The following is a 27,939-nucleotide window of genomic DNA, read 5'->3' on the forward strand; positions in this document are numbered from 1 at the left end:
TTAATATAATTTTACAATTTCTCAAATTGCATTCTCTAACATTCGTTTACAATATAAGATTATTTTTACCTGTAACAATCATGATCTATTTAAATCTTCTTAACTAGCGAAAAGAAAAACCTAAGATATTTCTACCTAAACGTTAATTGCAAACAGAGGGATTGACCATTCATGTTTCTCTTAGTCAAAGTGACTGACTCATTTATTTACATTCACCATGTGTCTCCTCATTTAACCCCAAATCCGGCAGAGAAACATACCTAATGGAATGTATGTATTTATTATAAATTAGCATACTATTATATATCTTGCTACTCACTCTTCTATAAATAATTTAAGTAAAACATTAATTTATTTGGGGACGTTACAGAGAATTTGGGCCCGTTTGCTAAATTATACGTTATATCATCACATGGATGATTCATTTAAATGTATGGTTTAAGTTTCCTTAGTTTCTATTTACGCTTAACATCTTTAGGTGATTTTTTGTCAAGAATAAACATGAAACCAAATAATCAGGCTATTTTCAAGCGGAATATATAACCAGCGTAAACATGATGTGGTTTTTTTTTTCAAATTGCAAAGCAAACTGCAGTAATTATCTTGTCATATATTACCGCATTGAGTTCGGTCGATTGAATCATTTTATCATGACATCCGGGTTTAAATTGGGTATCATATCATTGTTACTATTCATGGGCTTAACCCTTTCAAAGTACAATGGTATGCTTTGACGAAAGTAATTGTATATGCTTTAAACAAGTAGACCATTGTATTCCTAAAATACTTCAGAGGTAACAGAAATCTATCATAATCATGTTTAGACAATGTAAATAGTAATTGCTTACAGTAATATATTTACAATAGTAATCCCTTTCTTAATTATAATTCTTTATACAATGTTTTAATAACTTAAGCAGTCGTGTGCATCAATTTAGTGAACCACATGCCCTTAAACTTTCTAAACGCATGTAAGACAAGTCGATTAATAGATTATTCCCTCCATACTATTTGAAATTCGTACTGATTTAAACAAATAAACCAAAAGTTTGATAGTCTCGCGTATTCAGTAAACTCAATGAAAAACGAAAACAAGGAAAGTAAATGAACAACTGGAAGTCTCTGTAAATAAACGAACAGAAACAATGAGATCGAATGAAGAGAAACTAAGCGCTTCGGAAAATATACAAGAAAAACTAAATATGGCTTTTAGAAAGAATAACCTAAAACTTGATGGTATACAGTTCTCTGACAAAGAAAGCTCAACTGAGACTGATCAAAAGGTACGTGAATATTTCTCACAATAATTAAACTTAAATCAGGAGGATTTACATATCGATTTCTCTTAAAGGCTGGCGAACAAAAGAAAGCGCTATTTTGACGCGATTCTACACACTAAAGGGTCGTGACACAGTCCTCTGTGCTTTCAGGCAAAAGCGCAAGCAAGAACATGTGAACGGTTGAGTGGTAGACATCTGCCTAATCGAATAGTAACATCCCGCATCGGACTGTACCGACTTTGCAACAATGCATAGCTGGGAAAACTGCCCGTTATAAGCTTTACAAACTGATAGTTGACGGTGATGCAGTATTAATTCCTAAATAGGGGTTAGGTAAGAGCTCAATATACACAGAACACTTGTAAATAGTTTTAAAGCTACTCACATTCTAATTTTCCTATTGAACATTCAGGCACCAAAGAAATATGAAAATGAAACACTCAATGTAAAGTCGGCTTATACGAAAGTTGGAAGAGAAACTCTCTTAAATTAAAAACGTCTTGAGTAGCTACTCATGTTTTTCGAAAATACGGAATTGTAAAAACAAGAGGGGCTTTGGAGGCGTCATGGTTTTAGTAAATGACAAAATAAGCACTCATGCATTTTAGACAAATATATGAAACATTTGATGAAAGTGTAATATTTCTTGTTGAAAAGGAAGTAAATTGTCTTTACAGAATGTAATCATGTTTTTCACATGCATAGCACCAGAAAGATCTCCATTTTACGATGACGTAAATGTAAACGGCATGGAATTTCTAAAAGACAAACTGCTTGCGATTGTCTCGGAATTTCCCTCGGCATATATGTTAATTTCGGATCATCTAAATGCAAGAGTCAGTGATGAATTTGACTATATTCGTAATGGTGAAGTCCGATTCATAGTAGGTGAAGCCGCTTACCCTAGTGACGTGTTTTGTACACAGAGAAACAATAACGACTTAGCACTAAATATATTTGATACCGCTCTTGCGAAACTTTGTTGTGTTTTTGATAGAAAAATGCTGAAGGGACGAATGGGCAATGATGAATTGGTTGAGTTCACATGCACTGCGAATGGCGATAAAAAGTGAGGTAGACTATATACTAACGTCAAAACCGCTTTTTAAGCATGCTGGTCATTTTCAAGTCGGGGAGAGGATTTTTCAGACTATTTTCCCCTTAAAACTGAAATTCAGAATAACTGATATGAAAGGAAATTCAATTGACAATTTGAATTTGAAGACCGCATAACATTTAAAGTTTTGAAACATTTTGAGAGCATTTTACTGATTTTGAAAATATGTCAACTGACCTGACTCATACTGAGCAAATGAATGCTTTTATGATTGCGTTTAGAAGTGCAGGCAGTTGTATGAAGAACATCTATGCGGTCCTCATAGACAACCATACAGTTTAGACATGCCTATTATATTTTTATACCCCACTACAAAAAAGGGATCGACATAAGACCAAAGTAATTACAGGGCAATTTCGTTTTCAAACAGTTTAAGTCAAATATTTTAACTAAAAGACTACCGACTTTTATGGTTGAATCTCTAGCCGCATTTATGCCAGGGTACTCGACAGTAGATGACATATTAAACTGCAATCCTTAATTCAAAAATATACGACTAAGCAAGGAGGGAGATTCTATAATGTTTACGTGGATTACTTTAAGGCTTTTGGAAATAGTATACGCTCTAAGATTTGGCAATTCTTATCACAAATAATGTCAACGGACTTTTACTGAACATCTTTCAATCCATGCATACCTCAATGAAAGCGTGTGTGAAGGTTAAAAACGGCCTTACTGATTTTTTCAGTGTACTATTGGCACAAAACGGGGATGTATGTCATCACCAAAAGTTTTACACTTTTCATGAATGACCTTGTGAATTTTTAAAATTAAAGGCAGATATGAAATATATTTATCACAGAAAATGGACGAACGTTTTGTTGTGATGTAAGCTGACGATATATCTGGATTGGCTGATACAGCGGCACGCTTACAGGGGTTGATAAACAATATTCAGTTCATTTTTTGTGATAATGTTGGTATGAAAGTGAACCTTGAAAATCTAAGATTATGGATTTTAGAAATTGTTGGCCTTTAAAACAGTTTGAACATTGGACATACAAAGGTGATAGAGTTTAAGTGGTCTCCTTTTACAAATACCCTGGAGCTTTGTCGATGACAAAGAACAAACGGGCGATGCAAACAACAGCAGTTTTAATGAGGATATTTTCATGTCAGAATCACTTCGGATTTTCCATGTAAAACAGGTGTTTAAGCTCTTTGATTACATGATATTGCCAATAGTGTGTTATTCTGTAGATATTAGGGGATTCTAGTACGCAGAGAACATCGAACGTTTTCACTTCAAGTTCTGTAAACATGTATGTGAACTTAAGAAAAACGTGTCAAACTTCTTTGCAATAAGCGAAAGCGGACGATTATCCATTTCAATTACTTTAACTGCATATCGTATTGGAAAAAAACTTGTTCAGATGCAAATTTGGCCTCCCACGTTAAAAGACTGTTGTTTGAAAATGGAGTTGGATACGCATGGCTGGCAAATGACATTGAGGATGCAAACACATTTTTACAATCATTTAGTACCCGGATTAAAGAATGTGCGTTACAAAAGTTTCAAGCATAAAAAAACAATTCACCAAAGGCATTTTACCATCGTGCATATTAAACGCTTCTTAGTGTCGAACGTTTTTTGTTTGTTGCTATGCCAAATATGTACAAAAAATGTATTTATATTTTTTGCTGTTCTGGGCATCAACCTATGACTAAAAAAGGGCGTAATATGGATATTAGTCGTGAATAGATATTGTAAATTTTGCTGAAACATGCGAAATGTTTATACTGTAGAAGATGAGTATCACATGTTTTTGTCCATTGTATAATTGATTAAGACGAATTATGTTTCCTCCTCATTGGCTAAATCATTTAGAATCTGTACATGTATTCACCTGAATTATGTCTGTTGAAAATGATAAACACATCCTCGTTGTTGCAAAACTTGTATATGAAAGTACAGGAGGAGTTCATGAAGCAGTTGATGACATATAATTGAGTAATCTTACTATTATATATACATGTACCATAAGACCTATACAATATCATATGCTTTGTGTCCAACTTCCGTTGTATTATTTCATAAAATGTGTGTTTTCGGTCCGTAATCGTGGTTTGTTAAAACGCAAAGCCCGGGCGTAATCGGAAGAAAACATGCATTATACAGTACATTCACGTGCCGTTAATGACCGTATTTTTGTTTAAGATTAGCGCTATCAGGGCTCGCATCATAGCAATGGACGCTGAGCGACCTGGTTTCTGGTCGAAAGTGGGTCAACGATCCAAACCTTTGAACAGAAACATATTTCAGCTCATAAACATGTAGCTTTATACAAATATTAAAGAAATGAAACAAACCACATTATACTTACATATTTTCTTCTGAGTTGACTTGTCCTGGCTGGCTGATGTGTCTTTACTAGATAGTACTTTCGGCAATTTTTTGTTTGTCTTAAAAACACTAAATTAAGTCTTAAACGTTTAACTCCTCCCGACTACAGTTATTTCTGTCGATTTATTCAGAACAAACGACTAATATGGACATGCTTCCATTACGTCGCATGTAATTAACAAGAATACTTTCAAATATTTCTTTTCTCTGATGGTGAACCTCAACGAAGCATTTTAACCAGAACATTTTAACAACGTTTTCCGGCTTATATTAGCTGCCAAAACATATAAATGTTAAAAGAAGAAACATATCTGTAATTAATCGATTAACAGAAAGCTATTGTGTGTAATTAGTCTGAGTAATCCAGTAAATTACTAAACTGAAAAGTGCAACTGTTGAGATATGTTGCGGCCCTAATCGAGCATAATGTAAAACTGATTCAAGAACATCTCTCATGACGTCACACAAGTTATGAAGATGATTTCGAATTTGTTTTTGCATTTCCGTGACATTTAACAGCTTTTGTAAACACAAACGTTTCTCATGGTGTGTATTGTATGCAATTATGGCGATAATACATCTTTTTTCGGTCGTTACCATCTGCAAAGGCTCTTAAAATAGTTTACAACACTCGTTATGTCATAGCTGGTTAATTACCGCAATAGACAACACTGTCTTCTTTTTGTTATTATGCATGTTATGCATTGTTTCAAGTGTTACACAATATATAAGACCAGGGTTTTATTAATACAGATATGTCGTTATGAAATTGACATTCATTTAGTCTCACATTTAAAACAAATGTTACTCTAGTCATCAAAAGTAAGATTTTCTGAAACAAAGCAGAACAATTAGTCATATCAATTTATTTAGCGCCATTGTAAAGAAAGCTAACAGCTTATTTTAAACACTTTCAAATCCGCTTCCTCGGGAGGCGGAAACACTTCGTCTGAGCCAACTATTACTTGAACATAAAAGAGAACTCAACTATGTTTTCAAGTCCAAGTTTGATTCGGGCGTGATTTGATTAAAAATTGTTACTTGTGTCCTAATTAAGAGGTATGTTGCAAGAAATTACTCACAGTTTACAGAAATTCAATACTGGCTAAAAGTTAGTTTATTCTTTTCATTTTTGATGTGGTACTTAATACCGTAGATGCTTTATGGTTTTGGAATAATAACATTTTAAATAATAATGAGTATCCCTAACGATCACCGAAAATTTACTTAAATTATGGTAATGCAATTTATAAATTATTATTTATGAGTATATTAAAAGTCATATGAAAATTATCTATATTAATAAATTCAGAAACCATGTTTGGTTTCAACCCATAGTTGAACTGTGTTTTTTAATTTTATTCCAGCATTCGTATGTGCAAACGAGTAGTGTTTCAACATATTAAATACTTTTTATCAAGACATGTATAAAATATCAGTATCCTTTGTATATTAAAAACCTTTAAAAATTGTTTTGTTTTAGCGAATAAGTTCACCTTATTAGTAAGCACCATTGTGATCAGCGTTTGGGTCAGCTCCACACTTCTTACTCGATTGAAACATTTCATGAAACATGTAAAACTCACCATGGCAAAGTCATGTGGCTGGAACCTACAATCACAATAAGTTAACTTTGTAGGTATAAACATTTACTTACTTAAAAGCGATAGCAAATCTATTCTTACAGTTTTCTCATCACAATTTATCAACCAGATATTTAGGCTATATATTGATATGTTTATATATATGTACACAGGAAATACCGATTATTTCAAGGCAAAATCAATCGTTCGATATAATCTAACTTACTTTATTTAATTCGATTCAATTTAACGTACAATGAGAATATCATTTTAAGTGATATTCATATCACTATGAAGTCATATCCACGCTTGTCAAATTGCTGTTCTCTGATTGGCTGTGTCATTTTAATGGTATTATATCTGTCTCTGTATCATCCAGTCCACGATGTTAGTCCTATTCGATGTACGATCTTGTTTGATTTCTCATCAAACATGTTTCAGACTTATGTTTTCACTTTACTAAAATGAACCACATGAGGACTAACTTAATTGGTTTACATTTATTTCAAGTTCAAGCTAGCATGACTGCACATAATAATAACTATCTGAACTTGACGATGAAAGGGGGAAAATCATAATCTGAATTTATTCAACGCTCACAAGAGTCGTTCATCTTTAACATAAAGTACATATTGAAATATTATTTGGTTGTATAACAATTATATAATATATTTGCGTATTCAACATATATCATGGATATGATAGGACAATTGAATAAGCTAGCGGTTTAATGAACACTCCAGCGAACATAAATGACCATTTCAGCACTTACATTTAATTTAAATCACTAATATTTTTTTTTGCTTTAAGATGAAAGTTACACAAATTGATATACGATCAACTTAATAATGAAAATAAAGGATATAACCGGTCATTTAAAGATCTTAAAACTGTGGTTGACGCATGTTGTGCATTTATTAAAGCCTTTTTAAGACACATTCACGAAATGAAATACCTATAAAGCCAAATGATAAACCATGGAACGACTCCGAAATACGGAAATTTTAACGACATAGAGATCGACTTGAAGCTATAAAAACGAAGATACCTAAAGATTGGAATATATACATATGTATACAATAACACAGATCGGATGCTGTTTTCTTAATTGACTTATAAAAGGGGTTCGATGGAAAAGAATACATAGGATAGTGGCGGTAAAGTTTCGCGCCATTGTTTTCTGATATTTGTTTGTCTTGTTGTTGGAAGCCCGCTTCCTAGCATTATCAACCGATTTCCGAATAGTTTTGCACTTTGTCTTTTTATTTCAATAGGCACTTCCAAATTTCCATCTCTAAAGTTCTCCCATGAGTCCACTTGCACGTACTCTGAATACTTAGCCGTGTCGTTTCCTTGACCGTAGTCGTTCTCATAAGAGTTGTTTGTATCACAATCGCCGCTCGATGCGTCTGATTCCTGTCCGTCATATTATCTCACCTACAAAACGTTTTATAGCATTTTTCGCATTCGAGCAGGTGGATATCAAAATTGACTCATGAGGAGTGAGGAGGCTACAATTTATAGCCACGACGGCTTATTGCTTTTTTTAATGGCTATATCTAGCTATAATCCGGGTGTTTACGCTGTGTCTGACGAAGACCTCTATTATGTTATGTGATATAAGTATGCATTCCGTAATTAGAGATGCGGATCATGTAATGCGCAATAGTAAAGTGACCTGGGATTCCCATTTCAAGACAAAATGTGCCATTCCTCAATAATAATGTCGGCCTCCTAACACACTTCTTTAACCTCCCCAATCACATCGGGGGCCTCCTGACGCCCATCCAGTTACCTACTATTCCATTCCAGGGCATCTTTTCCTTCCCCACTGTCTTCCTGAATGGTCGAGGAATGACACATTGTTATTGAAATGAGGTTTTCAGGTTACTTAACTATTGCTTACCATGTGAAACGCATTTTTTAAGATCTTTTAAGTAATCATGACATAATAATTAACAACAGAAGTTTAACAAATTGCAAGTTTCCACATATTGTGATTTGAAACTGTCGTGATGCGGCCCATCATCATTGACGTCATGTCAACAACAAAACATATGATATCAGTCAGTGACCTCTCAGTCTTCTTATATATACTATCAATGGAACACGAAGCGGTTTTTACACCTTTACACCCATGTATAGTATCTATTCATGTACGAAGAATGTGGAAGGGAAGAAATCGCCGACTGAACTGCACTGGGCAATGTCAATACATTTCTGTCCTCTCAGAAATCTCTTTGACGTAGGGAAGAGGACAAAATCGCATGATGATAAATAAGTACTGTGCGGCAGGTGCTCTAAGACCTCAAAGGAAGTTAAGCGCTCATTTTCTAAGTTACAACTTCACAATGAGCGGGTGCATTGTCGTTTTTAGTCCCTCAGATCGCTTCTTTCACATCGCCTTTATAAAATCACGATAAAGGACGATAAAGGACCTATTCATATCTACCTTACCTTTTTAATTTATATTACCATAAAGTTTTTAAAATAAATGCTGAAACATATGCATTATTTACCTATGTGTAATTCTGCGCTGTCACTTTTCGCCCTTTTAGTACTGCGTGGCTCAATATTACCCCAATGACGTCAAAGAACACTATGAGCATCTTTGACTTCGTAAACAGACTGACTTTGGTATCCTGTGTGATGGGGAACCTGTTTTATCCACAAAGTTGATTGTTATTTTGGTTTCACGCTCCAATAGACTAATCCACGTCTCGTAAACTGTAACTACGCGATGTGAAACGCCATTCCTTTCTCGTTCAAACGTTTTCTTAATTTTTTGACATGACGTGACCTTTTTGCAACTTGCGACTTGCGACTACGTGGATTGTCGGTAATACTTTCCTGTCGGTCTTGAAGGTCAAACCGTGCGAGACACACATGGTAATCATGGCTGCTCAGAATATGCCTTCACTTTAAATGTGTATTTTGTTTTCAATTAAAACATTCTTGGCAACTTCACAATTTATGTCTCGCATGAAATTTTTAATGAACACTATTTCCGGCCAAGCAGGGCACCAACAACAGCCATTCATTCTCAACTATGGCTACTACTACCCACCCAACATGTTCCCAGGCAACCCTGGAATACAAGGATACCCTATGATAGCAGTATGCATTATTAAAGATGAAAAGCATTTTTGTTATTGTAAATTCAAAATTCGTACAATAAACTTTGAACAAGAATAATTTTCATTCTTTGCTTCAGTTTTTTTTGCCAAAAAACTAAGCTATTTTGGCAACTAAAAGTTGTTCAGGCAATCAAGTTGTTCACCTGAGGTTTTGTTTCCTGCAGTGCGTAATACAACCACTGTTTTGGCCCTTGAAATAGGAAAAAATAGCATTTTTGGACTTGCTGAACTTGTCGCTCATAACTTCAGAATTATTAGTGATATACCCATGAGATCTCTGAGGAAGGTATTTGTTGTTATTAAATTGTAATTTTAATGCATATTTATGAAAAATTGACAAAATTATGGCCATTGCGTTTGTGACCAATGCAGCATGTGGAGGCATTCGGTCCTATTGGACACATTTCTAGTTTTTTGTAATCATTTAGCAATTCTGTTCAACTATTTGAGGGGTATATCATGTTCATTTAGAAAAGATGTTTCGACAGTGGATATTTGTGGATTATTTTCTACATGTAATAATTATCTTGTGTATTTCAGATGCCACAGGTGACCAATGCTGCTCATGCTGGCTCCACAGCCAACACACAATACCAGCAGAAATATTTCAGCTCCCATGTGCAGTATGGAACTAACAAAGGTAAATAATGTAAGGCTAGTGTCTTAAATATTGTGGAATACATAGTTCAAGTAGTACAGTACAATACTGCTGGGTGTTTTACTTGCAAGTTACAAACCAGTTGAAAATAGACCTAAGAATTTACATTGATTACTATTAAGTAAGCCTGCACACAGTTGGAAATAGTGCGAACTACTTATACGTTGTCGTTTCATTCTTGACGTTATTTTCATAGGCCTAAATCGACATTTTCATGATTTTTGGGGAGATATTTTTAAACCGCACACACATTTTGCTCTCTGCTCTAAGCTCATTATACGCACTGTTAAAACAATAGGCCACCATTCATGAAAATGACGTCAGAATTAAAGATGACGTTATAAAAATCACATAAGATTGCGCCATAATGCAGCACACGGGAAGCAAATCAAACAATGCGAAAGATCGGCGTTTTTCAAGTGCCCACAAATTTTACAAAAACATCTCGTAAAGTATCTTATGTACGACAGATTAACCTTTTTTAGAATAAACTATATGTTTCGATAGGTATCTTATGATGTACTATCGTTTGTTATAAATACTAATCTAAATAATATTTGTTCGACTTATTACAGTTCACCGTTACTCACATAGCAAAAGGACTAGGAGATAGAAAGTGTGACAATAAATTAAGTGGTTCTTCGGTTGCAACAGCAATTATCTCAGGAAGAATCGCTGTTACTCTTCATGCTAAATAAAAATGTTATTTACATGATGAACTTAAAAAAATATCAAACTACAATCGTCAGAAGCGTTTCATTAGACGCGTTATATAAGCTACTATACTAATTCTGATGTAAAGCATCAAAGACGCCGCGAATGTTTACGATGATGAAAAGAAAGCAAATACAGTTCACCAACATATCAGTTTTGAGCACCCGGATACATGCATTTCCAGTTACTGAGAGAAATCGGATTTTCAGCTTAAGGTCACCACCAGCTTGACTTTTGATCCACTGACCTCAAAATTAATATTTTCTTCATTCTCTAGTTATCAACAATCTTACTACCAAGTTTGCGGTCCCTGGACCAAAGCGTACTCCAGATATTGAATGTGAAGTGCTTCTAACCTGAAGGTCACCACGATCTTGTCTTTAAATTTTGACCCCCCGACCTAAAAATCAATAGAGTTCAATATCATTATCATGACCAACCTACGTAGAAAGTTAAAGGTAGCTAGGCCAAAGCGTTCGTCATTTGATTATGGAAAACCGATTTTCAACTGAAATAATCTTAACGTCTCCACGAGATTGATCTTTGACCAATTGACCTAAATATCAAAAGGCTTTATTATAATTGCTTGTCATGACAACCCTGCCTACAAAGCTGAAGAAAACTCGGCCTAAGCATTCTTCAGATATTGATTACAAACCGTTGAAACGGACAGACGGACGGACGATCATATTACTTTATGCAACCATTTGGACATAAAAATCCCCATTGTTAAATTGCTTTAGCATAGGAATAAAAGTATTATTCATTTATTTATCTGATTTATCTAAATGTAACAACAGATTTTCTATTTGTTGAATAAGTCAGTGAGCGAAATAATATATATAAAAGTTGACTTAAGATGCTTCTGTTATACCACACAAGAATAATAATGTTCTTGTTAAATCTGCACAGCTATGTTCTAATTATCCACTAATTTTACAAGACCTATGTAGACCGATGTCAACGCATAAGCACAAACTTTATACTGAACAAAAAGAAAAGAAATAAAATCATCTACAATGTCATAGAACATCAATACAGCTGTTCCATCATCACAGTGTATACTATGTATGTTTCTTCCATGCCATTCGGATAAAAGAAAAACAATTTGTTTGTGAATTGATGTACAAACTAATTGTGAGACCATTTAAAGTCAATATTTAGTAAGATGATAATCTGCATGCTTGAGCAATGGCGTCATCGAATGGCATTTGCCCGAGTGCATTTCTGCTATTAAAACCGTAGTATATATGTGACGTTTACCGTATAACGGACCTCTAAATGTAGCTACGTTTGGCAAATATTTTGCCTAAAATGCCCCTTACATGATGTTTTGTTCTATTTCTTTCTTTTGTGGCAGTCAAAATATGGCGGAAAGTGACGAATCCTAGGGGACCTTGTAAAAAGCACCCATGTCATACAGATTCCATTTTTTTACAAATTTTGCTGGCGTTTTATATCTAGGTCTTTGACTATGTGGTACTAATTTTATTGAATTTAAAGTTTCTTGAAATAATGATGTTTATTTCATTGACTTTAAAAGTTAAATGTATTACTGAAGATCTAAACTATACGGTATAGAGTGTGCTATAAATCTAATGTTACTCCAGTGTAATATTTGAATAAGTTTTCACCTTAATCTCCTGTTTCATAACAATATTGACATTTAAAATATGTTTCCTACAAAAATGTGATTTCAGCTCCTTTATCTCATTGTCTTTAGATTTAAAACATCTCCTTAGATGTGTCAATTCTTCATCATGAGACAGTTCTGCTATAAAGTGAACACACCCGTAAAAAAAGAAAGTTACTTAACAAGATATGTCGCAATATTTCTTTAACAAATGTTGCCTCAGTCCACCTGGCTGAAAATATTAAACAGATCAATGATAACATAAAATGCCAAGACTCCATCGATCTTGAACTACAGACCGCGATCGAGTGTCAAAGTATTTGGCCTCGAGAAATTGAAAAAAATCGTTTGACAACTTCCAATTTCAGGTATTTACTTTACAGAAAAGCAGCACCAACTAAACTTTTCATCAGAAAAATCTACTCGAACCGGATAATGATGGCTCTCTGTTGGGCCATTACCACCAACAAAATGCTGCAAAATCTAAAAATAAAGATAAACATATGAATCAATATCAATTAGAGATCATTCTATATCAACATTAAGATTTCCTGTATACAGTATTCACAATTATAAGCGTCAATATATTTGTATATGATTAAAAACTCAATATCCATTCAAGCGGCTATCCTTTAGTTTACACGCCCCGCCCCCCCCCCCCCCTTTTCTGGGTACCAAATGTTCTACTACTTTCCTGTACTATGTTACGACTAATATAACTTTTTTCGAGTTCTGTCTTTGTTTACTCAATAATGTTTGCATGCTTATGCATACTGCATACCAATAAAAAATTCCTCAATAGTGTTGACAATTGAAAAACATATACAGTCATACAATATCATTTTTATTTTTAAAGACGACAAAAGTTATTACATTTGGTGTCGTGTATACGATAGAAAAACTATATACGATGAATATCCTGATTCATGCCGGTTAACATGTGGTGTACGACCCATTGTAGCATCGTGAAAATGACGTATTATGACATATGAATATGAATATCAAACACACCATAACCATGTGTACCTTTATACACACAGCTTTATATTGATTAATCCAACCAATATTCAGCGGTTCGTGGGGTCCTCCGAAAGCTTTGATCCAACGTTTACACTTTTCAATTTTTCTTGAAGGCGTTTAAAGATTCTAGATTCAAGATTCAACACCTTTATTAAGTAATGAAAACAAAAATGTTCCTCATAACATGATAAAAAGATTAATTCAGTCGTACATATAAACAACGAAAACAAAATAGGTTTGAATGTGAGACACGACAGATATAACATAATCGCTATTATTTATCATTATTTTACACATTAAAGTTGTACTAAATGTTGTATAAATTGACATTGAGGATGGACAAACAAGCGTTAAGCAAAATATTTAAATTATATTTGTCACGAAAACAGACATATCATATCGCAAGCATGTACCTTGTAAACAACTAAAAAAATTGAAAAAATAATAAATATATAAATGAAATAAATATAATAGAATTAAATTCTAAACGTAGCTTTAACTAAGTGAAATTTGTTACAAAACATTATTAACAATGTAATAACGGCGTTCGAATCTTTAGAAATAAATTTGCATAAATTAAGTTGAATGGTATAGTTGGTATATTGCATAAGGTCAATGAATTTTATTATACTAGGCCTCACAAATTATTTCCGTTTTAGATATATTCTACGTAAATCACTTAATACCTTACAAACACAAAACAAAGTGAAACTCATTTTCAATATCACCACTATAACATATAGTGCAATAGCGTTGATGATGAGCAATTCTATTGTTGCCATAAAGCCAAATTTCAATACGTAACTGATGATATCAAAGTCGAAATTTAATGAAAGGAATTCGATATTTTGAAGCAATTTTTTTGAGATACTCCAAACGTTCGAAATATATTTAAAAAAAATATATGTACACAAAACGGGGCTGTTACTTATTGCTTTGTACCAATATTGTTTAAACTGATGAGTATGTCGTTCTTTGTAAACTAAATAGAAATATTTCATATCGACACAGTTAGGATTAATCGAAACATTTGAATAACCAGCTGAGTCCAGCAAAAATCTTTAACATTACTAGCCAAATTGGACTTTTCTTTCGACGAGTCTGCTACAAGACCATCATATAATGTTCTGACTATAATTTTATCGTTATTAAGTGTTTTACACCAAAATTTCATGATTCATGTATACCTTGTTATATACAATGGTATCTATCAAGTTCACCATATATTGTCATTATTGATGATGATTGTTTTACATGTAAAAATCAATGAACATAACTTTAGATGAGTATTTATGCGAAAAGCTACAGACACAAGCTCAGTAGCGAAATGTTTAAACATAAACCCGGGTTAATAGCACTGAGTAAACGCCAAAGACATAGAACATAAAATCACAAACAAGAAACATGGAAGAACAGCACAAAACTCCACAAACAGCACAGTGCATACATACTATATATAACAAACTAGGTATGTTTATCAAGGATTGTTAGGTACCGCCTTGGAACGGTCAGTAAAATGTAAATTTACTGGGGGTTTAAACCAGTTTATGTGCACAAACCTCACTCTTATCCCAACAATCCTTAATAAAGATAAAACGCAAAAGGTTAATCTCATCAAAGTATGCATTAACTTGAGAAAACTTAACAATAAAAGAAATAATGATCAACTTATAGGTAAACCCCAAGTACTTCTATGATAAGGGATTCACACTCTATCTGTAGACAAAGGAATACAATTCAGAGTACCTAATGCAAAAATCTTTTCAAAGATATGATGCAGTTATTGTTTGAAACTTCCCACACGGTTTGCCTTAGAAAACAAAAAGTTTAAAATGTGTGATCATAGAGTTTCATAATGAAAAGCATCATAGAACTAAATCTAGGAACAAACAAAGAAAACATTATTACACATAAAAACACAATATATATTTTCTAAAATCTTCTTCCAAATGATTACCCTAAGTTAATATTGAAAAAAGTGACGTCACACGCTGCAACATTCCGAGCGAAACAAACGAATGGAAAAACGGTTTTAAAGAAAACACGGAACTGCAATCTGAGGACTGAAAAGGACTGAAAGCTTAGTTATGTAGGGACGCCATATTCAACTCTTTTTAAGGAATCCATCCCCAAAAACCTGAAACCATGTACTCTTCAAATGATTTTCATTATATCCACTGCTTAAATAAGATCCAAGCAATTCATTGAGTCTATCTGCCCACCTACCTGCTGGAACCGTTTTAATATTACGAATTACGAAATACGCCTAAAAATCGTGACAAGTAATGCTGTTAGCATTCAGCGATTTAAGACTACTTTTGTACTAAGATATAACATTTTAATGATCATTTACATATTTTGAGAAAGTGTTCCTTCATTATCTGAAACTCTCTTTCAGAAGTATTTCCGTCATAAATAAACTGCGAGAGCTGCAATTTTTGACATCTGTGCATATTCCAGACAATCTTGTCAACTCTGCAATAAAACACCATATGAAAGTGACTAGGAACATTTCCATCTAAAAAAATGGATAATTTTGAAATTAAAATCATCAAGTTTTATCATAATGATTGATTTTAATTGATCTTCCCTAACTTTGAGTTGCATATCTAAATAGGATGCTATTAGATTGGATGTATTAGATTGATGGAGTTGCAATTTTGAAGGGTATATCGAGTTTATATTATCCGTTAACACCGGATTATCCAAACTATGAATATCATCAATATATCTGAAAGTGTTATTGGATTCATCGACAAGGGCAAGATCTCCAGACTTAGATATTTTCAACAAATATTCACTTTCATAGCAGTATTAAAAGAGGTCAGCAAGTAAATGTGCATAATTAGCACCCATTGGAATAACCAGTGTTTGTTTATATAAACATGTAGCAAATTTTAGAAAATAGTTATTCGAAACAAAATTTAATATTTATGCAAAAATCATAAAGCATATTAAGCATATTAATACTTCAATAACACCTGTGTACGTTCAATAGATATATTTCTCCGAGCGATCATTGGGTTAGGGTTAAACCCTGCATAGGGGGCACAAGGAAATGGCCCAAAGGACAATGAACTATATACATACACTTATTTACACCACATACACGAATTCAATCACCAAAACAAAGTTACACCACATACACAAATACAAATACCACAAACCCTCATCAAAATTGCTTTACATTTAAATGATAGGATAACCGCATGTGAAACAAGAGTTCACTGGAACTCGAGTTTACTGGGGGCCTACACTTGTTAAACTGCTAAACTCTTCTCTCCTTTCTGCTTGATTGCTTTGACGGCATCGGTTACGAAAGCAACAATAGTAAACGATCATACTGACAACAACTATCACAATAACGACAGCGATGACAATGACTACAATTACGACTACATTGCTGTGATGGTCATCGGACGGACGTTGTTCTTGTGTGGTTATATCTGGATGTGTTGGCGAATTCTCTTTGACCACAACATACTCGTTAGTTCCAAAAAACTGCAATTCTGTTTTATCAATAGAACATAACTCATCTGAAAATAGAAACAAGCTTTACTGTAAAATATTGTACCGAATCGGCATTTTTGTAAGTTTATAATTTTGCTTTTCCTAAAAAGCGATTATTCATAGGAATAAACAGTTCGGTCAAATGTGTGTTCGTTGGCATACCGTGTTTAGAATATATTGTTTGAATGTTCTCAAAATGTAAAACGTTCTGAAAGACAATACTTACATTTTCGAAAACCTTATGAATTAGAGCAGTCGGTTGACTTTTCTTTTATTCAAGAGCGAATTCATAACGTAAAGTATTCAAATAACTTATCTAATTTGTGCTCTTTTGTTCTGTCTGTTCGTTACCATTCGTGTGTCATGTGACAAAATTGTTTCCAACTACTGTGCTGGAAATTTCTGTTCTTAGTAATATTATTAAATGAAGAATGCATTTTAACCATTCGGAAATATTTTTAAAGTGTTCTTTATAGTGTGTTCAATATTTCATATTGATTACGTTCCATCTGGATGTAGGAGTTAAAAAGTTATTGGTGATAATGTTGTTGACGTTTAGAATACCATCATCAGTGATAATATTTTGTTAACTTTGGGATATATTTTAGGTCTTTAATTTTCACATTACTTATTTGAAATAACTTTTGTGAAACAATAGATAATAAAATGGAGTTGTTGTTTAAATCTTATTGCTGGTTTCTTTTTTCTGTAGCGTTTGTTGGTTTTAAAATAATTCAATTACATTTACTTCCTGCAGCCAATTGTATAAACAGATTTACCCAGGGTAATATTTTACCGGCGGTAATTTTCCTGGTAAATTGGCGGTAATCAATTGTATAAAACAAAATTAAGATTTTACCAAGCTATTTACCGCGGTAATATTTACCCTCCTCCAAGAGGTGGGTAAATTGATTTACCGTCTCAGTTACCAGAATCAAGATGGCCGACCAGACATAAACAAACGCTCGATTCACAACTAATTTTGTCGCTTTTAAAGACAAACTGAAACTTCGTGCTTAGAAAACTGTTCCATTACGTCCATATCAATAGAAGACAGGAATACAGAGGTAAGAAATCGCCAATAACTCACTGTATGAACAAATAAATGCATTATAATTATTCCAACGAACAAATTTCATGTACAAACACAGTGACACAAGAAATCTGAAGTTTAAGAATGTTATTTACCTTGTTTCGCGTTTAAATAATTCCAAAATCTTTCAAAGCTCAATGCAATGGTTCGAGACCAACACTTGATTGCAGGTCTCGACCTTACTTTGTTGAAATGTATCCCAATTTGCACATTTTTTGAGTATTTTGCACATAAATATTTACAATCAAATTGAACCGCCTGTAAACATTGAACAATACTGTAAATGACAGCTATGACGTCATTTTCTATGAAATATACCTCAGTCTATTGTCTATTTCTACAGTTTTCTTTTATATAGAGGCACACAATGGGGTGACTGCTAACCAAATACTGTGAAGTGCCTTGATAATATAAAAGTTTACTGTATATTTGATAAAAACAACAGCTGTGGTACGACAACATACCCAAGTATGATTTTTTGAGTTTGTTAAAATGTATATAAATTATACTGTTACATATACAGTTCTGTGATTAGCACGTTTATGTTCAATTGTACACAACCATTTCATAATTGTGATAATGAATATTATAATCATTTTAGGCTTTTCATCAGCGAAAGCCAGCAGAGCCAGTGTGATGATAGAACATATAACAGGCACATGATTAAAGACACCAAGAGCAATGAGGTAAAAATAAGGTTGTTTTTTTTTTTCTTCTGTAAATTATCAGTGTACTGTCATTTGAATGAAAGCAAAATATCATTAACTTGTTTGTTTATTGTGAAAGCCATCATCTCTTACCGACGATCTTGTTAACTTACCTTTCAAATTTATAGAAACATTGGCCTCTAGGGAACGCCGTCAACGCCCCCGCCACCCCCCACCCCCCGCCACCCCCCCACCCCCTCATATGCATATTTCCATATCCGCATCCAATATTCATTAATCAGCCATTTAAGATATGAAGATGATTTTCACAGACAACATATAATTTTAATGATTACAAAATAATTTTACTTATCTTTAGATTGCTACCAGTGGAAGACCAAGGTTATATGACAAATGTGCCGTCAAGAAAACATCACAACATGAACTTCATAGAGCCGCTAGTGAATTATATGCTGTTTAACATTGCTGATTCTGGTTATTGGTATATACATAAGAATCGTCTTTGATTTTGAATTTAAGACCATTTATAGTTAAATGAAAATAGAAAATAAATGTTACACTCCTTGTATATTGACTTTTAATATGTTCCTGTAAAATGAAAATATGGTGACTATATGAGTAAGTACTTCTAACACTTCAATTTGACATCCACAATGGGACAGCTTAGTTTTTAAATAGTTAAAAAATATTATTAAATAGTGCTGACAATAACTGAAGAGATCATGTAACATTCTATTTTAAACAGAAACAATTATGACATAAATAAGCACAGACACTAAAAATAAGTTCATTAAGTTAATTATACATGATTGCATTTTTAGTGCCAAGTTGAGGTTACTGCAAGCCTATGGGTAGGGACATAATTATACAAACATATATATATATATATATGTTACAAACCAGATCAAAGAAAAAGATTCAAGATCATTTGGTCATTAATAATAAACATAACTGATATATTATACAAATGTCGCATGTAGTTTAACAATCTTATGAATTTGCAAAGTGGTTGGATGCAGCATTTAATAAATGGAATTCTTCAAGAAATGACATTTCACATAGAAGATACAGAAAATATCAAGTACATTTATAATATGTGTCTGTATTGACACAAAAAAGAATCAGTGGTGTTTTCTTACATATATTCTTCATTTCAGCAATAATTCAGTTTAAAATATAACAATGGACCCCCAGCTTTAATTAACAAATACATGGAATACTGAAACAATGGTACATATTAGATTAAAGATATGAATTATTGATCACTTTAATGAGAATCAATTGACCTTACGACAGCGGCTTCTAAGCCACGCCCCCTGATATCAAGGGAGCGAACTCTGTCTATGTCCGTCAAACAAACGAGGAAGTAATGGCGTCTCGTGTCGTTTCGCTTTCCGATATTCCTGACAAATTATCATAAATGTGAAATTACAATGCGAAAAAAATAGAAGTCAAAGGAATTTGTCACTGGCTGCTACATCGGAAGGCTCGATATATCTTTAGAAAATGACGATATCTAACATTTACGGGGTGAAATCTATCCAAGTCAGAGAAAATCGGATAGCCGCCATGTTGTCAATATTGACATCGATACAAAGGAAAAGCGTGTGTGTGACGCATACTGTAAATGCAAACAAGGGTAAGTTTAACTTTTAATAACACCGGTCCTTCTTACAGTATTGTTGAAACACAGATTAAATCATCGCACAATATGAGTAAATCATAAATGGCCCGAATGGGGAACCCGGAAGTGACATTAAATAACAGTTACATGCCAGCTATACAGTATAATCTTGTATTCTATAGTATGAGCAGAAATGGTTTATTGGGGTTATGCATAAAAAGTTTCAGTTCGAAGCGATTGAAAACTCTCCTTTATGAATAATAATGTAATAGTTGACAAGTGACAATCGTGGGTGATACCAATCTGTAACTTTTGCATTGCTCAAACATTCACATGCTTTGATTTTTGTTCTTACAGAAATTGTGGAACATGTTCACACACTCTGGCTGTAAAAGTAGACCTGGGAGGAAAAGTGCCCCCGGTGTGGGGCTCGAACTCACAACCACCAGAACCGCCCGGCACTCTAACCAACTAAGCTGACCGGGCAGCTGGTTCTAACCCACACACACTACCCTCCCCCCATTTACCGGTTTAGGCTGGTGGAGGGTCTCCTGCTATTTACCGTTGACACCATTAAAGTATTCTGATTGATGGAGATAAGGAAGTCCCCTTATTATTGTCTTCAACAAGCCTACCGCCACAGAGGACCTAGCATAAGACCGGAAACCGCCCCGCCCCCCCACACACATGATATTTGCCAGTCCAGGCAATGTCAACCGCAAGAGAAAACCAGTGATGACAAGTTTTACAAATAATCGGTAGGACCTATTTTAAAGCTTTTTATAATATTTAGTTTTACTTTGCTACATACAAAAGTAATGGACTATTTGTTCAGAGAAAAACAACAACCACAAAACATTAGCTATTATCTTGTCAATATTTCATTATGATATACATGTAGAAAGCAAACATCAAAGGCAGTAGCATTTACAGCTAGTATTAAAATATTTAACAATACATGTAACTGATTTATTTTAATATTGGCATCTTTTATTTATTTCAGGAAAGTGTGGTCTTTTGAAGAGAGTTCTTGAAGTTGTTCAGCATGTTGTTTTGATGGATTCTTGGAAGGATGTACCTCAATGATGTTAGCTTCAGTTCTGGAGTATAACACCAGTTGTTGCATATTTAATATCAGATTTATTAAATACATTGTTGTTTTGCAAACATTACTTAAACTTTGATATTTCTTTGGTGACCGTGTTTATGTATGATATTGTAGGTGAATATCTCTTTATTGCAATGGCAAATATATTTTAAAATATATAGCATTAGCAGAAGTTATTTTTCACTGTTAAAGCTGCACTTTCACAGATTGATCACTTTGACAACTTACACAGGATTCGATTGCATTTATCATATTTTGGCTCGGAGAAGTTTGCTTTGTGATTTATATATTGGGTCTTAATTTAATGAATGCCAAAATAAGCCGATTCTGAGACAAAAAGTGTCAAACTAGAATTCTGTGAGAGTGCAACTTAAAGAATACTGTTAATCGAGTGTGCATGTGATCCGGACTCTGAACATTGGATGAACTATCATTAAATATTGTAGATTTACGTAAATGGCCCAAAATATAAGAATAACAATGAAAATATGTACATGTTTTACTTGTTCTTTATTCATAATAAGTCTAAGTCTTTACAGCACATGTTTGGCAGAATCAAGTTCTAATGAACATAATAATTGATTTAAATGTACAGTGAAATAAATTGTTTTACTGGTATACAGAAAATAATACCTTAACGATTCAGACCGATCTGTTCTCGTTTTGTTTTGGTGGCTCAAATATTTATCTGAGTTTTGGAGGAGGCCTACCTGGTGTGAGCTGGTCAAATACAGTAGCTGCTTGAGGGTCAGGGTTTTCTTGATTGGATTTCCCGTCGACAAAGTGCTGATATGAAAATAAGAAATCTATGAAATGTGTCGGAATGACAGCTCCAAAAGCCATTGTTTACATAGGAACCATACGAGTAGATGAGATTCGGAAGCATGCGATGGTTCGGACAAAAATTTAGTTGTACGATATTTCCTGATTTACTTTGAAAGCAAAGCAGTTTATAAAAACTACATAACGGTATCAACAAAAATACCTCTATCTTGAATGAAATCAATCGTGTCCATGTTGAACCGGATATTAAATGGCCATTAATGCCGATTTGACAACACAAGCCAAAGCATAAATGTACGATGTTTATAGTTTAAAAATAGTAACACTTATTTAGGTCATGCACGGACAATTTCAGTATTAAATAAATTTTGAGTGGATTGAAATAAGTAGTTTTGTTCAAAAAAATACTTTTGTACAGACGTATAGATGTTTCGCCTTTGAACGGTGTTTCAAAATTTCCAAGTTCAGCTGTTGATGAGGTCTTCCACAGAGTCTGATACAGCACTTGCATTTTTCTAAATAACTCGCTGGTTTCAAATACGGAACGAATTGGAAGCCATCGTTAGTCGGCCTGGCTACCTTGTATCCGAATTACAAGTGCCATGACAACACCTTTTTACCATAATACTTAAAAAGGCGAGGAATTGCCAGCGCATGTATATGACGGACTCTGGTCAGTTTGACGGACAAAATGGCGGATAGCAACACGGCTTATCAGCCCTACATTCTGATTGGCTGATAGGACCTGTCAATCAAATCCTGTCGTAAGGTCAATTCTATGAAACTCAGTGCATCATTTCTATGACAAGTTGAAACTGACTATAAATTCCTTAGGTGTCAGCGTGAGAAAAAACGGAAGATGCCATTCAAAGATATTTTTTGAATTTTGTGTTAGCAAGTATAATTTCTTGTCAGTTAATTTCTGTTTTTAAATTATTCAGATATATTGTGTCATTATGACTTGCAAATCATTGTAATAATGTTCGCATTTTTCTGCGGTATTCGTTGACCGTTTTGTATGAAGTAAAGAGTAACACCCCTGAATTCAGAATAAACCTACCCCTTGCAGTGTTGCATACATGTGTTTTATTGATCAGCCACGGGAGTAGCTTATAATACTTTGTACTTTTTTTTTGAATACTTGTTGGGCCGATTTAATGAATTTTGTCATTAACCTGCCTTTTAGATATTTTTTTTTATAAAAATGGAATGTGGACATTCATTTTTTTATAAAAAAGATACCTCCAATCTGACAGCTGTGCGGGAAAATGACGTCACTCTATTGCATTATGGGACATTTTGGTAAAATTTACCGTGGTAAATTTACCGCCTTGGTAATTTCTTTTATACAACGCATTTACCGCCATGGTAATATTACCACGGAATTTACCGGTGGTTTTACTTACCGAGGTAATTATTTACCATTGTTTATACAATTGGCTGCTGCTCTCATCGATAAACACTCAATCAATCAATTATTTAGTTGAAAACTGACAATTTTGCTAGCAATATTGCAATCTGATTATGCATTACATTAAATGTGCAATTGAAGACTATTTAACATTGCACTATGAATGAATGTAAATATTTGTATAGCGCATTATAAAACAAGTCTCTAAGCGCTGCACACGCGAATTAACAGGTTAAAAAGTCCACATCATTTCACTGATACGCCAATTTAAAAAGGTGAGTTTTTAAAGCCTTTTTGAAAACTGCCAGGGAGTCAATGTGTTTAATTTCTACTGGCAGGCTGTTCCAAAGATTGGCTGCACATTTATCAAATCTCTTTTCACCATATGTTTTAGTTTTTGTACGTGGAACGTTCAGTAGCTTAGCAGAGTCTGATCTCAGAAGTCGTATTGGCTGGTATTCACTAATTAGATTGTTCATGTATACAGGAGCAAGTTCATGCCTGATTTTGAAAGAGTACAGTATGACTTTGTACTGTACTCAGTACGGAACCGGGAGCCAGTGTAGAGAATATAGAACCGGGGTTATGTGGTCACGCTTCTTTGTAAGCGTGATTAAACGAGCGGCAGTGTTCTGGATGCGCTGCAGTTTATCGATTACTTTGCAGTTTGCACCACATAGCAAAACATTGGCATAGTCCAGCCGAGAGGTCACGAGAGAATTCACAAGTGTTTTACAGGCATTTATGGTAATGAATGGCCTAATCCGCCCAATATTACGCAGATGGAAAAAACAGGATTTTGAAATTGCATTAGCCTGTTTGTCCATGCTTAAAGTTTTATCAAAGAAGGCACCTAAGTTTTTCACAAATGATGATTCATGAACAATTGTTCCGTCAAATTGTAATTTGCAGCCAGAAAAATTCTTTACTTGATGTTTTGGTGCAAAGATGATGAGTTCAGTTTTGTCCTGGTTGATCTTAAGCATGTTCAGGTGCATCCAGGAACTGATGTCCGACAAGCACGCTTCAATTGCTGGTACTACACTAGTCCAACTGTCTTTTGGTTTAATGACAAGGTAGCATTGCGTATCATCAGCATAACCATGGTGTAGCATGTTGTGGTTCCTACATATATCCCCTATTGGTCTAGAGAACATACAGTATTTTCTCGGTCCCAGTACCGAGCCCTGAGGAACGCCAAAATGTAAAGAGGTTTCGTCAGAAACAGCCGACCGAACTGCAACGCGTTGAGACCTATTACTCAGATAAGAGTGAAACCACAGCAGGGCAGAGCCAGATATTCCATAGGCATGTTCCAAACGTTAAAGTAGAATAGGATGGTCGATGACATCAAAGGCGGCAGATAGATCTAACATTATCAAAACCACACATGAGTTATTGTCAAGTGCGGCCGCTATGTCTTGGTGGACTCGCAGAAGTGCTGCCTCTGTGGAATGTCGTGCACGGTACGCAGATTGTAAATTGTCATGTAATGTATTAGTGTCCAAGTGATCCTCCAGCCTTCTTGCTACCACTTTTTCAAGCACTTTAGACAGAAAAGGGAGGTTTGATACAGGTCTATAATTACTAAATGTATCATGATCTAACCCAGGTTTCTTTAGTAAGGGTCGTACAATGGCCTGCTTAAATTGAGTAGGTACTTCAGAGTTCAACAATGATTGATTCATTATAGCTGTGATGATTGGGAGGAGACTATCTAGACAGGGCTTCAACAGAGATGTTGGAATGGGGTCCAGTTCCCAAGACTTTGCAGATGCATGTATGATGGTTTTCCTAACCTCTTCAGGGGTAACAGGAGCCAGGGCTTCCATGCGCTCTCCAATGAACTTAACATCAGCCCGAAGGACATCATTGTCAGTCTGATTCTCATTCAACTTGTTACGGATACTGATAATTTTTCCAATGAAAAAGTCACAAAATTTGTTTGCCAAAGATTTGTCATTATCGGTGGATGGTAACACCGTATCTCGCTTACAACCCATGAGAGTGTTTGTGAGTTTAAAAAGGTGACGCCGATCGTTACTGTTTTCTTCAATTTGGATGAATAGTAATCCTTTTTGGTCTGTAGCATAAGTTTATTATAGATAATACAAGCTTCTTTGTATATCTCTGTATGAACTGTCAAATTAGATTTTCGCATCTTTCTCTCAGCCTTACGACGGTTCCTCTTAGCAGCACGGAGACTATCATTATACCATGGTGTGTTTGGCCTGATGGTTATCACTTTGGTTTGTAATGGGGCATGTTTATCTAACAGCTCCTGGAGGCCTGTATTATACCTCTCTACAAGTTCCTCAGTCGTACCCTCTATGGACTGCAGCGTTTGTGAATTGGTGATATCTGTTACAAGATCGTCAATAGATATATCACGGAAGGCACGAAAAGATACAATTTTATGTTCTCTTTTTGGCTTTTGATTTTGTAGATGGGTGCATATGGCAAGATGATCACCAGATGGGCAACCTTTAGAGTCAAATAGGCCTGGATTCTCTATCATGGGAGTTTCTTGGAGTAGAGAGCTACTTTGTCTGGTTATGAGTACATCCAGAGTGTGACCACGATTGTGAGTTGCACCAACTACATGTTGGGATAACCCATGTACTTCAAGAGTCTCAAGGAACTTCTGACTGTCAACGTTGGTAGAGTCATCGAGATGAAAGTTTAGATCACCTGTTAAGATGACTTCATCTGGGCTCAAAGCTAGTTTATCTAAATATGATGACCACTCCTCGAAGAATGTTGCAATGTGAAAGTTGTTGCCCTTTGACACAGGAGGTCTGTATAACGAACACAAGATATAATGTGAGCTATTGGTACTGATGTCGCATTCCATATGCTCAAAATGTGTTGCCTGTGTAAACGATTGTACAGACTTAACATTGATGGTATTTTGGTATACAAGTCCTACACCACCACCCCTCCTCTCTGATCTAGAGACATGACAAAAGTTGTACCCATCTGGGAGGATCTCTGATATTACACTATTGTCGACAGCAGTTCCTAACCAGGTTTCAGTCAGAACAAGCAAGTCAATGTTTTTATTTACTATGAAATCATATATAGAAAGTGTTTTGTTTTTGATTGAGCGGCAGTTCAAGGTATATAGAGACAAACTTCCTGAAGTAGGCTGAACATCTTTGCTAGCAATCTTCAATTGTCTCTTTCTATGGGCGTTTGTCGAAATTGTGTGATCCGCTTTAATTGGTATCAAGTTTTTCCAATGAATACCAGCATTAGATCTTGTCCTCAGGCGACCGGCCCGTTAACCTCTATATCGAAGGATATTGAATGACTTAAGCCTACTTAGTACTTCTATAGATGGTAATATACTCCTTCTAGGTGTAGATCTTAAATCCAATAATTGGTCTCTATTGTATGTAATTGCCATGTCACATGGTGAGCTGTTGATCACTAAATGTGTTGAAACTATGAAAAAAAGTAGATCCAACATTGTTCAATATTGAAATATTAAAATCAATGTAACTAATTAATCCAGTAATAATTCCACAAATCAAACTCATGAACATGATGGTATCCACTTCACAAATCACTCTGCCAAAAATCCAAATTTTAGAATCACTAGTTTTCACATAATAATCCAAAATGTGAGAGAGCAAAACATTGCAGCCTTCACCAGGCGCACTAATACATCATTAGTCATTTTGAATACTTGTATTTTACTAAATTATATAATTATACTGATTTGTGCAAGGTAAAATCAGGTAAAATAACTAACTCTACATAGAGTCTGCACCATTTGTTATACGACTAAAATGTTTATCTCCTTAAAAGAAACAACTTACACGAATAACTTCCAAGCCCGATGATTTTCACTGTCCAGTTTCCTTCCATTTTCTCTCCCCAGAAATGATTGGAAAGAAATGTTGCATGGACAGAAACCCCTTCGGTTTTGCCTACATCGTTTTCATCTTTAGGTGGCTCACCTGCGTGCTCCATGAGGATGGATTCGGTGCCACAAGGTGAAATAAGTGACAGAATGGTCTGAGTATGCTTCGGATAAACAAAGCTTAGTTTGACAATAATATGTTCAATTTTGTCGATGCAGAATGGTTGTTGTTGGCAAGTGAGATTGGACGTTGAATCTAGCTCATATCCGGTATCAGCAGGAGTATGTCTGAACAAGTACGCCGAAAACAAAAATATAAACCTTTTATATATGTGTATGAAATATAGTTAATAAAGAACGTCAGGGGACCAAAAATATCACTCGAAAA

The 27,939-nt window shown here is 34.6% G+C and overlaps 1 protein-coding gene and 2 long non-coding RNA genes across 3 annotated transcripts; 1 reads left to right on the forward strand and 2 right to left on the reverse strand.

The window, feature by feature from the left end:
- Nucleotides 1–16,688: 16,688 nt before the first annotated feature.
- On the reverse strand, nt 16,689–27,576 carry LOC128233918 (uncharacterized). Its single transcript, XM_052947800.1, has 2 exons — nt 27,508–27,576; nt 16,689–17,022 (listed from the first exon to the last, which is right to left on the reverse strand). Exons 1-2 carry the CDS (start codon nt 27,554–27,556, stop codon nt 16,727–16,729), a joined length of 345 nt encoding a protein of 114 aa, XP_052803760.1. The 5' UTR covers nt 27,557–27,576; the 3' UTR covers nt 16,689–16,726.
- Nucleotides 20,054–21,982, forward strand: LOC128233919 (uncharacterized). The gene is made up of 3 exons (XR_008260814.1): nt 20,054–20,396; nt 20,739–21,139; nt 21,385–21,982. It is a non-coding gene; the product is annotated as an uncharacterized LOC128233919 (long non-coding RNA).
- LOC128233920 (uncharacterized) lies at nt 21,235–22,672 on the reverse strand. The gene is made up of 3 exons (XR_008260815.1): nt 22,475–22,672; nt 22,200–22,275; nt 21,235–21,481 (listed from the first exon to the last, which is right to left on the reverse strand). It is a non-coding gene; the product is annotated as an uncharacterized LOC128233920 (long non-coding RNA).
- Nucleotides 27,577–27,939: the final 363 nt, after the last annotated feature.

Source organism: Mya arenaria, chromosome 5 (genome assembly GCF_026914265.1).
Source record: "Mya arenaria isolate MELC-2E11 chromosome 5, ASM2691426v1".
In the NCBI taxonomy this organism is placed as follows: domain Eukaryota; kingdom Metazoa; phylum Mollusca; class Bivalvia; order Myida; family Myidae; genus Mya; species Mya arenaria.

Excerpts from the sequence above, each read along its gene's own strand:
- LOC128233918 (XM_052947800.1), bottom strand. The coding sequence starts at position 27,556 with ATGGAAGGAAACTGGACAGTGAAAATCATCGGGCTTGGAAGTTATTCG. Across the intron at positions 17,023-27,507 it reads CGGGCTTGGAAGTTATTCGT|ATGAGTTATGTTCTATTGAT; the intron begins GTAAGTTGTTTC and ends TTCTATTTTCAG.